The 15831-nt window shown below is 41.8% G+C and overlaps 1 protein-coding gene across 13 annotated transcripts in view; it reads left to right on the forward strand.

Annotated features, from left to right (window-relative positions):
• Positions 1-15831, forward strand: part of EHBP1 (EH domain binding protein 1) — a 228162-nt gene that overhangs the window by 33692 nt on the left and 178639 nt on the right. For 12 of the 13 annotated variants that reach the window (XR_012041725.1, XM_072857323.1, XM_072857324.1 and 9 more), the window contains one exon: positions 10345-10440. Coding sequence is in view for 9 of the 13 variants with exons in the window: in XM_072857323.1 (XP_072713424.1) it covers positions 10345-10440 (96 nt within the window). In the remaining 4 variants the exon portion in view is untranslated. Of the gene's footprint in view, positions 1-10344; positions 10441-15831 lie in introns of those variants that run through there. The other variant, XM_072857334.1, reaches the window with a different exon arrangement.

A 15831-nucleotide genomic window follows, 5' to 3' on the forward strand; every position in this document is an offset into this window, starting at 1 on the left:
CTTCAGTAAAGCCAGTCAGGCTATTCCTCTTTCATGGCAGGGGAAACAAGCTCAAGTTACCTTGAATTTATAGCATGGTTTATATCTAGGCAGTAACTGCTGATGTATTGTGTATATTGCGGCTTACCCTATGATAACTTTTCTATTTTAGTTTCATTTAATTTCTGTAGAACAGAGAGAGAAAAAGATAATATAAAACAGTAAATTCAATACTTACACAAGCGTTGTAACCCTAAAAAGCTTGGTGAAAAGCAAGGTATTTGTCCGTGAATGACTGTTTTGTTGAGATTCAGAATATGTTCAGAAACAGAAGCCCTAACAAAAGTCCAGTAGGGCTTTGTGAGATGGGTTTCTGCCTGTGGTGTTATGGGCATGATGCTGTAGGCTCCAATGGCAACATTTCACTGAGGCAAGAGGATTTTCTGACACTAGCTCAGCCTTTTGAGCTTGAAGTTTTTTCAGCTGGGCCATAAAGTTCCAGGATATGTCCTCCTGTGAGTGTCTTCTCTTTTGGTCACCACGCAGTAGAAGCAACTCTTGGATAAACTGGCAGATTTACCTGAGACTCAGAAAAGTCTTTTGCTAACTCTCTCACTCATGCTTACTAAGATCCCACAAAGGTACTTTGAAAGAGGTTGAGTGGCCCTGAGGCCTGGGCAGAGGATAGAGTTAATCTTCAAGCTTAGGTAGTTGATAGCATTTGAGCTGTTTGTGTCCAAGACTGTAGGTCAATAAATGTTCTTGATCTCTTAGTCATCCTGCCAGTAAAATACTTTATTCAACATATTTGTTTCATCTAATTGCTTTCTTGGAAGCAAGTCAAATGAGTATTTTCTCTTATTTTATTTTTGATGGACACTGGGCTCAGTGAGTACAAAGCATTAATAATTTTCTCTGTTTTTCAGTTTCTTTGACAAGGAGGAGGCGAGGGATGAGGTCTTACCTTACTGTAAAGATGTTGTAAAGACTTCTGCGAAGGTTATGATTTCTTTTCTGAACTTTTCAGATCATTAGGGATAATGAGGGATATCCCTATGTTAGTTCACAGACTCACTGAATGGTTGAGGTTGGAAGAGACCTCCAGAGGTCATCTGGTCCAACCCCTCCACTTAAGCAGGGCTACCTAAAGGTGGTTGCCCAGGACCGTGTCCAGATGGCTTTTGAATATCTCCAAGGTGGGAGACTCCACACCTCTCAGGGCAACTTGTGCCAGTGCTCGGTCACCCTCATGGTGGAAGTGTTTCCTGATGTTCAGAGGGAACCTCCTGTTTCGCTTTGTGCCCACTGCCTCTTGTCCCATCACTGGGCACCACTGAGGAGAGCCTGACTCTGTCTTCTTTGCACCCTCCCTTCAGGTATTTATATACACCTGTAAGATCCCCCCAAGCCTTCTCTTCTCCAGGCCAAACAGTCCCAGCTCTCTCAGCTTTTCCTCCTATGAGGGATGATCCAGTCCCTTAAACATTTTCATGGCCCTTTGCTGGACTCTCTCCAGTAGCTCCATATGTCTCTTGTACTGGGAAAGTACAAGAGATATGTCATCAAGAAATATGGTGCAACTTGGAAGATGGTATGATGGTGCTATGGACATATACTGAAACTGGCCTGCTTAACTAATGTAATCTTAAGATACCGTTGAGCTGAAAGCTGAGTTCTTGATGTCCTTTGAAGCCCTTATTTTTGTGGTTTTCTATGATTTTGATATGCCTTCTGGCCCACATACTTTCTTTCCAAGTAAACTACTAAAATGGTCCCTTGATTAGGAGAAATCATGGGAGACATCATGTGCAGGAATCTGAACATTTTAGTTGTTACTGTGGGGAAAAATAGATAGGAGCTGTAGGTAAGTTAAATTATAGTAAGTTTTCAAATGCTGCAAACGAACAGCAATAACCATGTAGAAAGAGCATTTAAATGGCAGTTTGATGGCTGGATACAGGACCATAAATGTATCCATCAGTTACTGACCTTAATGCAGGTTTTAAGATAGTTACAGCTCTATTCTGGGATCCCCTGTCTCTGGGCAAGTCTGATCTTGGTGCTTTTCAAGAGGTGTGTCAAGACAAGATGGCTCTGTATAGCTGGGCATCTTCATCCTGTCTGCCAGGAGTTTACAGAAGATGGTGATTTGCAGTCTTGCTGTATTTGGCAGAATTACTGAGCAATCCTAGAACCAAAATGAACTTTCAGTTTGGGATGGGGGGAAGTCACCAATCTGCTCGTGCAAATGTTGTCTGTCTTCAAAATCAGGTAGGTGGGGCTTGACACAACTTTTCAAACCTCATTTAGATGGTTACCAGCCTCCATAGTTTACACAAGGTGGAGCTTGCAGCAGTGGACTTGCTTAACTCTTCCTCTTCGGTACCCTGTCGCACTGGCATGTTGCTCCCAGGTTTTCAGGCCCTGGGCTTTTGGACGTGTGTTTTTTTTGAGTGGAGGAGGAATGTCTTTGTTCTAGTGTAGAACAAGGGAAAAATGTGTTGTAAATATGTTTACCTTCATTTCACTGAGATGCTCGTGCATTTCCAGGCTTTGAACTAAGAAATTTCAATTTGAAAGAGATGCTGCCATGATGTCAAGGAGGTACTTTCTGCTATTCTTGTGAACATATACAGGCTTATGGTTGAATTATACACCTCTGAAGAATCAAATTTGCACTTGCTTCTGAGAGCCTGACAGAATTATTCTTCAAAGATCCTTTTTGTATCAAAGCTGAAAGAAGGTGCCTTGCCTGTGATTTCAGCACTTCTGCTGCAGGTTTATTGAAAACTGCTTAAACAGAGAGGAGAAGGAACAATGTTGGGAACAGGGAAAGAACTTTAACAATAAGAGCAGAGCCAAGTGAAGTAGAGGGACAGGGAGTAAAAAGGATCCCTTGCTGTCCACAACAGCAGCCTGCCTAGCCTTTTTTCAAGGATATGCCATCAATAAAGGAGCAGCTGGGTCACCTGTTTTGCTGTCCTTGGTAATCTGTTGCCTTTCTGGCTACTTTGTTGCGTAGTGCCAGCCCTGCTTGTCCCTACCAGCTTCTTCACTGACTGGAGTTACGGAGGCATGTTGTGACTTGGACATGCCGATGACTGCCTGGGACCAGCGCAGTTTGGTAATGGCACTCCTGGGGCTTCTTGGTTTATTAGTAAAGTAAGGAAATCATGTTGAGTTGCAAATGCAAGCGGTCAAAATTAGGATGAGTCATTCTAATGGTCAGTGTGTACCCTTTTAGGCATATGATATAGTCTTTAAGGCAACTGCAAAGTGTTTTCCTGCAGCATTGCTGCCTTGTTAAGCAGACGGTGGTTAGGGAGAACATGAGGACTGAGTGGTGAGCAAAACTGCTTAAGCAATAAAGAAATTGGAGGGTGTTTGTTAAAGAAGGTATAGGACAGGGGTAGAAAAGACTGCCTCACTGTTATGTGGTTAAATGCTGCCTTAGTGAATTCAGTTTTGTCCCATCCTCATCTACAAAGTTCCTGACTCAGGCTAGATAGAGTATTAAAGTGAGATTTGATGTAACTTTCCAGTTAGTGGGTGTCTGGGGCATGGGGACTGACTTGCAGCAGTGTTGAGCAGCCATCATTGCACTTGAAGTGAAAAAAGTCTGCTTTGGAAAACCAAACAAAAGGTGGTTTCATGCTTAATCCCAATAAAGTAAGGTCCTAGCTGATTTAAGCAGACCATGCAAAGTTAGTGGAAACTGGCTATTCTTTTGCTGCTTGTAAATTGGCGAACATAATATCCTTCTTTTTTCCAGGGATCCCGTAAAGTTAAATTTTGATGATGTTCTGAGGTGCAGTAATGGATGTCCCAGAAAACTATGACAAAAATAAATAAATCTGCATTCAGTTATTTTTTTTTTTTTAATAAGAAGCCCAATAGATAAGGCCAGAAACTGATGAGAAGGCAAAGAAGCTCTTTATCTGAGCGTCATCTATTGTGGGCAGTGAATAAGGCAAGGTTTGGTGAAAGAAACAGCATGAATTATGTATTTAAGGAATATGTCATGAATGTGTTTGTGTGAAATTAAGTCTGAGCACCTAGCCCAGTGCTAGAGAACGTGTTTCCTAGTGAAGATGAGGTTTTACTTATTTTCCAAGCTTAGCAGTCTTTCTGTAGCTCTTTAGCAGTAATACATGGATGCATAATTACATTTGTAACACATGTGTGTGCTGATTAAGACATTCATGGGAAGACCTGGGGGAATCTGCTAGTTTCCTCATCTATTCTCAATGAACACTGACAGCAGTGGGTTGAACGAAGGCTGCCTGGCACTTCCAGGGCTTTGAACTTTCTTCTTTTGGCATGTGCTGGGTTTTTTGGACTGCATCCCTGGGCAGGTTGTTCTGGTGCCCAGCCTCTTTAACTGGAGGGCCAAGCACATTGATTTCAGGATGATCATGGGGATGCAAGCTGTAGTCTGGAGTACAGTCTTTAATTTGTATCCTCCCTCTATGATACTGAGCTATGGTACAGAAGAAGAAGAAGCAGCAGCCATCCACAAACTGCCAGTTGAGGTTTCCTTTGGTGTGGGGGAATCTGCAGCTTTTCCGAGTCCATTCCTTTTCCAGTGGGTCTGTTAGCAGCTGGATCATACTGACCTCTGACTATCCCCAGACAATATATGGCTTTGGTGTGACTCATCACATAGAGCGAATTGGAGCAATGCTCAGTTTTCACAAGCCACGCTGCTGTTGTAGAGGCACTAGATGAAGGATCTGGCTGCTTAATGTCAGCTCCTCCTCTTTGAGTTATTAATTTTTTTTTTCTTCCTGTCTAAGTGTTCTGCCTGGATAACACTGAAGAAGAGGGACTATCCTTACAAGCTGAGCTGCCCTAAGCACTGTTGGAGCCAGTAGAGCTCCTGCTTGGCTTTTGTGCCCTGAGCAGCCTGTCACAGAGACAAGTAGCAGAGCTGGTCTGACCATAGGCAGTTGGCAAAAATTTTACCGGGGAGAGAAAAGCAGCAGCTTGCTGGTTCACAATAAAGCCACTTCTGGGGCTGCAGGTGAAGAATAATGGTAGGTCTGGTTCTAACTTTTGCTTTTAAAAAACAATACTGAGGGCTTGGCTATAGGACCATATTTTTGATTCATAAATATAAACTATTCCATAATTTGCAGCAGGCTTAAAATATTATGGTCAGCTCTAGGACGTTACAGGAAAGTAACTTGCAATTACCCTGCACAACAGAGGCAGGATGAAACAAGGCGGTAGTGAAGAAGAGAGAAAGCAGATGGATAACATAAAGCATCTGGAAGGGTAGGCTCTTGAAATAATGTAATATTTTGTTTTTGAAAGGTCAGGAAAGAGATTTTTGTGAGACAAGGAAAACTCTAAGCAGCAGTGAGCAGAGCTGGTCATGATAGGAATGGCATATGTGCCAGGTCATGAAATGCCCTACATATGGGGGCTGGGGAAGAGACTTCCATAATGTACTCTAGTTAGCTGATTTGCCTGCATCTGCCTTATCTTCTTCATGATGAAGTGATGAACAGCTGGTGGTGGCATTTATTAACTTTGTGTTTCAAACCAAAGTTCCTGATTTGGGGCTGTCTTCAACTTTTTTTTTTATTGACTGTTCTATTTATGTTCTATAATCCAGACAGCTGAGCAGTGACTGTAAGGAATGTTTATATTCAGTCTTGCTCATGTTTTTTGTTTTGTTTTGTTGTTTTTTTTCCTCAGGAATTGGCTAAAAAATTCTGGTGTAGGTTTGGTAGGGTTTTTTGGTTTTGCTACCTCCCCCTCCTCCCTGTAAGAGGGTTACACTGGATTTATAAATGTTTATACACTTCCTTATATTACAGAGGATTGATAGTAACTGTTTTTTAGACTGGAGGAGAGTGCTTCAAAAATAAGTGTTTATAAAATTACGTGGTTTGTTCCAAATTCTGCAGAAATATATTTGTATTTTGGAAAGCTGTGCAATGTCGTCATCTTTTCCAGCAGCTCTGTTAATTGCCGTCATCCAAGTTTGTCTGCAGAGTGGGCAGCAGTTTCATATGGTCAAGGTCAGCCCCTGGTGGGTAATTCTAAGGAAAGGTGGTGTACCAAAGGCAGCCTTCGGGTGAGCTAGTCTCATCTTCTTTTGTTCAATCAATATATTGCCATATGTTGAACTAGATAGAGCTGCTTTATAGTCTTCTGTAATGTTTCACCATTTGGTACAAGAGTTTCAGCACTGCCAGGAAATGTTACTTGTAAGATTAAGCCCACTTGTAAAAGTAAGCCCACTCTGTGCTCCCCAGCAGAAACTACTGGAGAACAAGACTTGAGTTTGTCTACCCTGTGCATGAGGTGAGAGAGCACTGTGTGACACTCTGCTGTTTCACATAATCAAAGAGTGGACACTTACCAAGAGTGGAGAGACTGTACCTTGCTGATAATAGCTTAAGTGTTGCTAGATGTTGAGAATTTGCACGAACATCAGAGCACTCTCTTTGTGTTTGGAACTATTGGCTATTGAAGGCTGCTTGACAACAAATGCAGTATTTTCAGGAGTGTTTCACTAATTTAGAGTAGTTACTTACTTACTTAGTAGAGTAAGCCCTTTGGTGTGTTGTATGTGCATTATCATATGGAGCGCTGGACATTTTAATTATCTGGCCCTGTAAGTTGCTGATTTCGATCTATTTTTAAAGATTCTTCCCTTCTCATTGGAACCAGAGGCCAAAACTGCAGAGGTATCAAGTCTGTCTTTCCAGTTCAAGCACAGCAGAACAGTTGTGATGTTCACATCATCCCGAACGGTAGATTGCAAAGCAGGCTGTCTGGATTGTTTTAGAGAGAAAACTGGGGAAAGATCTCAAACCTGGGTAGCCTGAAGTGCTTGTGCGAGTCTGTAAGCTCACTTCCATGTCCTTTCTTAAACAGCTTTCTTCCTCTTAAGTCATCGGTTTTGTGCCAGAGCACTGTAGTAGGTTGGACAATGTCATTCACGGCCCTACTCTATTTATAGGGTATTTCAGCAACCCCTACTGTAGCTCCTGTTTCCTGATTTTAAGAGAGCTTTCATGCTACGTTGTCTCCTCTCATTTTCCACTGGCAGAAAAAAGGAGGAGTTGAGTTTCTCCTTGAAATGCAACAGAGCATTTCTGCTTCTCTTTCCAGCCCATGGCTCTCATCCCTCGGATTTTGGAGATGAGTCTGGCAATGGGAGGGCTGTAGGTGAGAGACCTGCTGCCAGTGGTAACTTCTGCTTGGCTGCTTCTCTTGCCTTGGCTTCAGAGACAAGGGGAGATGGCTAGTGAAGACTTGTAGGAGATGAGGAAAAAATGGGTCTAGGAGGCACAACCCAGTGGGAAATTGAGTTAGAAGTGGGGGTTGGGGTAGAAATGAACTGCACAGATGCAGTGCCTCGTCTTGGCTGAGCCCTGACAGCAGTTGCCTGTCTGGAAGTGTTGGCAATTATGCTGTGCAGAGGTGGCCTGATCCAGCTCACATATCAAAGTGAAGGCTTATAATTTGGGAGTTGGAAAGGTTTTTTGATATAGGCCAGATGTAACTTCAAGAAACTGCAACACAAGAGGTCCCTGACATGAGAAATACTGTGTTAGAAACACTCTCCATGTTAATTTTAAATTATCGTCATTGTTAGCCCTTCCTCTGTGTTTTTCCCCCCTTTGCTTTCCCATTTCCCTTTCTCCTTCCCAACAACCCAGACATAGTTTTGATGTTATCTTTTTCTGTCATGCTGTTTGTGTGGCACAGTGTTTATTTTTCAAAGCCAAAGGAGGATTTAATAACATTCAGCTGATCACAGAACAGCTTTGCTTTAAAAGCTAATTAGCTAGGGCTTGTCTCCTGGTTGTTGCTTTCAGTGATGTGCTTGTCACAGTGACAGAAAATCATATATATAAAGCGTATATATCTGTGTGTGTGTATTTATTGTGTCTCACTAACTCTCCTGGTGGGAGGCAATGCTGATAAAGGGCTTGAAGTAAAGCTTTGCCTGAACCAGTGAATACTCATTTTCTAGGTGTTTTTTTGGTTGTTTTGTGGTGGTGGTGGTGTTTGTTGTTGTTTGTTGGTGGTTGGTTTTTTATGTTTTTTTTTTTTAATAAATGGAGCAAGTGATCCTCAACTGAGCAGGCTGTCAGTGCCTGGACCTTGGACATCGAAAGTTTTACATAATTGTCAGTATTGGCCAAAACCATCAGGAAAGCGCAGGTTCCAGACGCGCCATGAGCTCTTACTAGTTTTGTGAAAATTGGTATCTGGAAAGAGGATGGAGTGCCCCTATGGAGATGTTGATTTATCTTACAAGATGCTACATGAGGACAGGCTAGCTGGCAGGTGAGTGTGTGCCTGGCTCTGGATCGCTGCCTTGTGCATGCTGATTATCCCCATCAGGCAAGCTGAGAACGATGCAGAGGACTGCGGGTCCTGTGGAAGGGAGATGTAAGCTGGAGCTCAAGTGGCTGTGGTAGGGATGACAACTATTGTGGTGTGTTTTGCTGCTCACAAAACATCATCTTCTTATAAAATATGCTTGCGGAGTAAAGCTATGGACAGTGTTATTTGCTCAGTTATTCAGAAATTAATCCAGACCTGTTTTAGAATAATGAGATTAGGCTGAAATTTGTGGAGTTAAAAATAGTAGAAATTGGATTCTTTCAAGTTGCTCTTTTTTAAAAATTCCTTTCTTCAGATGCCCCAAGTCATGTTGTTTAAGTTTACTCTGCAAGCACAAAGCATAGAAACTTACTGAAATTTCTAATCTAATTAGGCATCTTTGGGAGCTGGGGTTTTAAGCAGAACACCAAAGATGGAAAAACTTGTGATAAAACCACAGGAGAGCTGGCAATGTTCAGCAAGAAAATAACAGGATGGAAATGAGCGTGCTGTGTGCATGTAGCTGTGGAGGCAGGTAGGGCTCTCTTCTCTGGTGGATGCACAGGCTGGATTCCGCCAGCAGCTTCCTGTTCCTCAGCTTCACATCTCTTCCGAACTCCTCTGCCTCTCCCTTTGTCCTTCCTCTCCTTGCCCCTGCTGCCTTAGCAGTTATTGTCACCTGTAGGTAATCTGCAGAGTTCTGCTTTTTGAGGATTGAGGGATTAAAGTAAGAGTGAGTCTACTGGAGGTATCTGTGGTACTCCAGGCTCTAGTGAAAGCCCAGCTGAATTCAAGAGGGCTCATGAAGCAGCAGGCATGTGTGATGGGGCTGATATGAACCTGGCATCTGGAGTACACGCTGCTTACAGTACAGAGCAGCAGAGAGTTATTGCCTCTATGTGATTGAATGGGACTGTTTCACCATCCTTGTCTTTCCCACCTTGGTATAGCAAAGTCACGTTTAAAGTTGCCCTGGTTACCTTAGGGTACCTGAGAACCTGAGGCACAAGTCCTACTAACCTTATTATAGCAAAAATTTCTTCTAATAGGCAGTCTTAATCTGAAGTTCCAAGTGTTGAAAGGAGTATGAAAAGGCAATGAGTGATGCTTTAAAATTTAAAAAAAGAAAAAAAGCCCAGTTAATAGGCTTAAGATAACAGTAAATAGAGTGTACATTATTTCCTGATAAAAATTCCACAGATCTTTAATGAGCCCTGTGCTGCTCAGCAGTCATTGTGCATCAGCATCCCTCTCTCATTTGTCTTACAGCATCCCAAAATGGATTAAGTTGAGCTTGGAAAAAAAATACTTATTCCAAAACAGAAATGCTCACACATGGTGTTTTTCAGGACTAGCTATTAAAATGTAAATACAAACTGTACATAAATCCAAATCGATACTCAAAGGTAGACAAGTTCTCAGTCTATTTTAGTGTGTTTTTTATCCTTACCTTTTCTAGGTGTAGGTACCCCAGCATATTAATTCTTAAGAATGTAAACATTTTTAGTAGCATTTAATCTGTGTTATAAATCATTGTTTTGTGGGGGTTTTTTTCTTAAATAAAAATGTCTTTTTGTTCTATTTAGGTCTAAACATGGTTAAGCCTGAACTATGTGCTGTACTCATCAAGTATTCTTTAAATAAAAGCATTCCGTCATCTGGATAAAAACAAAATAAAGCTCAGCTTGCTACAGAAGCTCTGGCCTTACAGCCTTGATTTTTGCAAGGCTCCAAGTGTGCTGACCTGTGCTATGTACTTAAAAAAAAAAAAAGAGTTTAGGACCTTGTGAGGAATAGCTTTAGTGGAAAAAAATGCCTGCTAGTGGCCTGAGTTTCCTTACTCTCATTCTTAATGTTGGCCTTTTTTAGTGTTCAGTAGAGTCATAGGTTTAAGAAAGCAGCCTTTTTGGAGTCAGTGACATGTTACTTCTACCTACATGCACTGGGTCCTGTGGGAGTTGAGTCAGCACTTTTATAATGGCTTTAAGACAACTGTTTCTTTTGTTCCTTTAGGCTCATGGCTGGCAGCCTGGAATCAAGAACCCATACCGTGGGGTGGTGGTATGGCCAGTTCCTGAAAATGTTGAAATTACTGTGACACTCTTTAAGGTATGTTTTTTTAAAGCATAATCTTTCCTATTTCATAAACAGCATATGAAAAATTCTGTTTGGAAACGTCAGATTATAATCACAAAGGCCTAATCGTGCTGGGTTTAAGCTGTTAACTGCACAGCCTTATGTCCCCAGCTTAAGTCCCAGAGAGAAGGATGGTCTGTTCCCTGCCAAAGCTTACTTTTGTAGTTTAGTTAACACACTGAAATATCCCATTGAGCTGATTATGGCGAGTCATTGGCATAGAATTTAGTACGTGTGTAACTGCGCACGTAGTACACGTGTAAGGGCTTGGCATGGGTTATAGTCTGGTTGGTTTTTTTAAATACTGCAAGCCAGTAGTTGTCAAAACACAGCCATTTCTAGACTTCCTTGTTCAGTTGCAGTGCAGTGACCCTATTTCTTACGCTACTGACTCGGAAACAGAATCCAGCTCTTAATTTCACATTATTTAGTATGCCACACAAACATCACAGTACTAATGTGGTTACAAGTGTAAGAGTGGATGTGGAGTATTGACGTAGTACAGAGAATTATAAGATTTTATGGGGGATTTTTTTAGGAACTACATTTTTTCTATTAAAAAAAGCTTATTTGTGTGGCTGCGAAGCAGGAGGAGAAATTGATGGTAATGCTAGAACTTATTTCCAAAATATTGTTGGGGAAAGTCTTTTCTGCATAAAGATAAACAATGCAACTTTGCATGTGTGACAGTGTAGGAGGCTGACCAGGAGGCTGATGACTTCTGCGATTTTCATTCCATTGGTTCTTTCTTGTTCTTTACTCTGGTGTCTCCAGCTACACTCTGGTTGTTCTTATTTATAATTGTTCCCTTTAAAGCTTAGGGCAACAGTAACATACTTTTTTCTAATTTGTAATATTTATATTTCTTTGTCTTGGACTCCCCTGAATAACTGCTTAGAAGTGGCTTCTGATTAGCCTTAGAATGTGAAATTATTACGTAGTTCATTAAGCCTAAAAAGGGGGGCGCTCTCGCTCTCTTCCTTGGGATCACCAATGAACAGAAACTTCCCAGGTTGCCAGTGATGCTAACCATCACAAATCTGTCTCTCTTCTTAGCAGACACATAGTCTTCAACTGAGTTTCAAAAGTTCACTAAGCAAAAATTGTTTGCCTTTGCGTGCTTCAAGGGCCCCTACTTGGGTTAAAACGTTTAACACCGGTATGTGACTACGCTGTGTGTCTGTATGATCTGAATATGGTTATGTAATGCAGTAAATGTTACTTAATATTTTTAACATATAAAGTGAAGTAGAAATATACGCAATTCTTGATTGTGTATGTGATAACATGTTACGTGAAGAATGCGAAATTAAGTTTCTTTTAGGTGCAGCTCTGTGATGCTGTGGCTTTGGAGTAAAAGTGTCTCCCAGCCTTCTGCCATCCCACACTACCTTTTTATTCCTACCTGCACCTCTTCAGGGCTATATTTTGTAGCACAGCACAACAAATTTGTAGTTGTGCCACTGAAAGTGAGCATGAGGGCTAGGACCAGATAGTGAGGGGAGAGAAGGGCCTCTGGAGACAGTGTTAGGTATTACTACAGCCTTAATTTTACCCAGCACTGTGGCTCTGCAGGCAGATCTGTTCACTGGACTGCTGCCTCCTCTCCCCAAAAATGAGCCTGCCTTTTGCAAGTGTTGTTCTGAGAGGAGAGGAAAGAGCGTGAATAACGCCAGAGGCTGTGCCTTCTGGGAATGGTACATACAGATCTCTTGGGGAACGAGCACAGCCTTTTATAATCAAAATATAGAGGTTACACAAAAAGCATCATATGGTCAGGCAGCTTTTATGTAAATCTGCTCTAATTGATCCTCTGGCTCCTCCAACAAGAGTGCCTGTAAGTGGCCAAAACCACCTTTTTCTCTCTAAGGATATGCAGGTGTGGTACAGAGCAGTGCTTTTTGAGCAAGCTGGGTAGTACGCCAAGGAGTACTGTATCTGTGTGAGACCAGCAGCCTGCCTGGATGAATGAGCTGTGAGTGATATGTGATTGCAGGCAGAATATGGTATTAGTGTAGTTTACGCTGTGCCCAGCCCTCTGATGGCTCTGTTGGCTCAGTGCTACAGCAGCACTTCAGCTGTAGCGTGGGATATGTCCTAACACCCAGAGAACTGGCATTTCTGTAGCTGGTACGTTTTGGGCAAAGATGGTCAAAAAGGACTAGCTATTTTTTTGCACAGCTGATGCATTGGCTGGTCAGTGCTAGAGTAGTGGGAAGGGAAGTACGTAATAGCACACTGCAGCAGACTTTTTGGGAGCTGACTTACAAGTCAAGTATTTATATCATTCCTTCCTCTGGAAGGAGGGAGGTGAAAACAATGAAAGCAGTGAAGCTCAGAAAAAGAGACGGCTCATCTTGCAGTTCTGTAAAAGTCCCGTTAGGAGCCACTCCCCTGCAAAGGAGAATGGCTGCTGAATGTTTGGCACTTTGCACTAAGTGCATTTAGTGTGGCCATGTTGTTTAACAAACAGTAGTTGTCCTCTTTTGTTACAACCCGAGAAGCTAAGGGAAGCTGCTGACTCCACGTCCACACTGGCAGAGCCCACTGATGGGAGCAGGTTGCTCCGACAGAGCTTTGTAGCAATCACAGACAACAAATTAGCACAGTGGTGCTGTTTGAAATAGAAGTGCAGGGAAGGGAAAGAGCGGACTCCAGAATAGACAGCTACGTGTTTTGGGAAATGATTCACACAGCAGTGGCTGTGCATTCGTAAGTGGCTGTTGAAATGTGTTGCTGGTAGGATTAGGAGATAAGTCGAGGTTTCAAGTGCTGATGAGAATGTTAAGAATATCCTCTCCAGTAGTCACCCATGGACACTTGAGAGCTGGCTAGCAAAGTGCTTGTGATCAGTCAACAGATGAGATATTTTGCATTATCTGCACATCCCTGTTTTGGGTGTTAGCTTGTTTCCAACAATGTATTTGTAATTCTTAGGCAAGCAGAGTATTGAAGAGACTATAACCTTTGTGTAGAAAACTTGCATTTCAAATAAATAAAAACTTTTTGTTTCATTTCCCTTAATGCTGGGCTGCTGGTAAAATTTCATAATGTTCTGGAGCCATGTGGGGGTAAGCATCAAATGGATATATTGATTCAGCTTCCCTTGACTATCTCTAGCTCCTGCCCATCCAGCTGGCTGAAGTGCTAATTACATAAAAAGTTCTGTCTGTCCTGAAAGTTTAACTTCTTCCTTTGCCATGCTCTACATTGATGTTTGGTTATGCCTTGGGTTTTTCAACCAAAATGGGGAGGAAGAAACATTATGAAACAATAAGCCTATTGTGCATTTTAAGTCCACGATTTGTAGTGCTTTCATGGGAAGATCCATAAATGCCAGAAAAGCTAGCTGAATTCCCATTTTTCATTGTTTCCATGGTTGCACTCCAGAAGTTCATTTTTAGAGTCCCTGCATTAATAAAGTTTAACCATCATATATGAAACTTGTATACTTTTCTGTGGTTTTATGTACAAACACATACCTTTATCAACTGTGAGAGATTTTAAATGAGAAATTTTCCCTGCCAAGCAAGCCCAGTGCTTTTAGCTAAGCTAAATGAACATCAGTTGTACTATGATGTTGCAATTTAAATCCTCATTATTTTCTAGCTTGAAAGCAAATTGAACTTCCCAAGCAAACATGTTTGTTCTTCTGGACTAAGCACGGACTTTGCTTCATGGGATTACAAAAAACACTTGTTTTGTCAGTAATATACATGGTTTATCACACCAATGTACTATTGCAACAACAGCGAAGGTTACCAGCTCTTCATTCCAAAGTTTGAAAAAGACATTTTTAAAGGCATGGCTTTCTAAGCACACAAAAAATTGTTTATGAGTAAAATAAGAATAAAATAGATGATAAAAGGAGACTTGTGTTGTTGAAAGTATTCCTGTCCCCACATACCTCACAGAATAAATCACATATCTTTCTTGAAAGCCTGAGTCAACCATGTGCTTTGATTATAGTGCAGTAACTGGCCATGCAGTAGCAGGAACACTGCAGCAGAGCCAATACATTGTCTTGAGAAGGGAAAAAAAACCCCACCAAACCAAAACCCTTTGATAAACCTATTTCCCAGAAGCAAAGAACAAATCCAGGTTCAGAACATACTTGTTTCAGTTTAGGGGAGACCAGTGGCTTGACCAGACACTATGGAGAATATTCCATAGGAGGGAAAAACAGCCCTGTAGACAAGACAAGATATTGTGTCGGTTATAAAAATCATAAGCTCAGGGAAGTGAGCACATTTGCACGCTAAAAAATTAAATATCCAGGGTTAGTGTGGGGACTAATTGTAAAAAAAAAAAAAAAATATAATATTTAAACAAAAAAAAGTCAATCCTTCTTGCCTTTCTAGCCCAGAGGCTTTACAGGAAGGTGTGAGCTGTCGTGAGCTTGGTGTGGTGATGTACAGGGACAGTGCTGCTGGTCTGCTCAGAGCTCCCTGCTTTCTGGAAGCTCAACAAAAGCTGAGCAGAGTTGTATGTGATTTTCTAATCAGACCTCTGTAAACAACATTGAAAGCAACAAGAATTGTGTCAAATTTTGAGTCTTCTGCAGCTTCAAACAGCCAAGTACAAAAGCTGAGGACAGATGCTGGAGTACCCAGAGCATCTGCTATAGGTCACTGGTAGAGGAAGGTCACAAACCCTGTCATCATTTGATCTGATTCAATATGACAGTCCTTAAGTAGTTATTCCCCAAGAAGAAAGACTGAAGATTAAGGCTGGTATGAAGTGATCTAATTGAAAGGCAAGCTTCAAAAGCCAGGTAAGCTTAGGAAGGAGGCACAGGGGAGGAAGGGACTAACAGTCTGAAGATCTTCCCCACCCGCTCTGGCTGCTGATTAGGAGAAGGAGCAGTCCCTTGTTTGCTGATATGTCTTTCATTCCTATTACAAGAGATACAGAAATAACTGAAGATAACCTAAACTATTGGAGAAGGGTTACCTTTCTTCAGTCTTCTGAAACCACCTTATATACTGCAGAAAGGTCTAGTCCTTGACAAAGCTTCTTATGGAATGGGCTGATGATGGACTGATCAACAGAGAACAGAAAAATGTGACAGACACATTCCTTGTTGCTATTCCCTTGCCTGAGCCTAGACGAGTTGTCTGTTTTCAGGTAGTTGGCATGTGGATGGGCAGAATGGGGTCACAGAAAGAAGCTGATGGGTGGGATTGCAGAGAAAAGTTTGTAGGACTGAGCTTGTTAAGGACCAGCATATCTCTAGAGAAGCAGTTAACACAGTTACTGGGAAAATGTGAGATGGGCTAGGTTTTTGCTGGTGGACCAAAGCGCTCTACTGATCTTGAGAGTTGGAGAAGTGATTATCTGAGAGTCTCACTGTGGGAGAACCAT

The sequence above is a fragment of the Ciconia boyciana genome, chromosome 3, assembly GCF_034638445.1.
Source record: "Ciconia boyciana chromosome 3, ASM3463844v1, whole genome shotgun sequence".
In the NCBI taxonomy this organism is placed as follows: Eukaryota; Metazoa; Chordata; class Aves; order Ciconiiformes; family Ciconiidae; genus Ciconia; species Ciconia boyciana.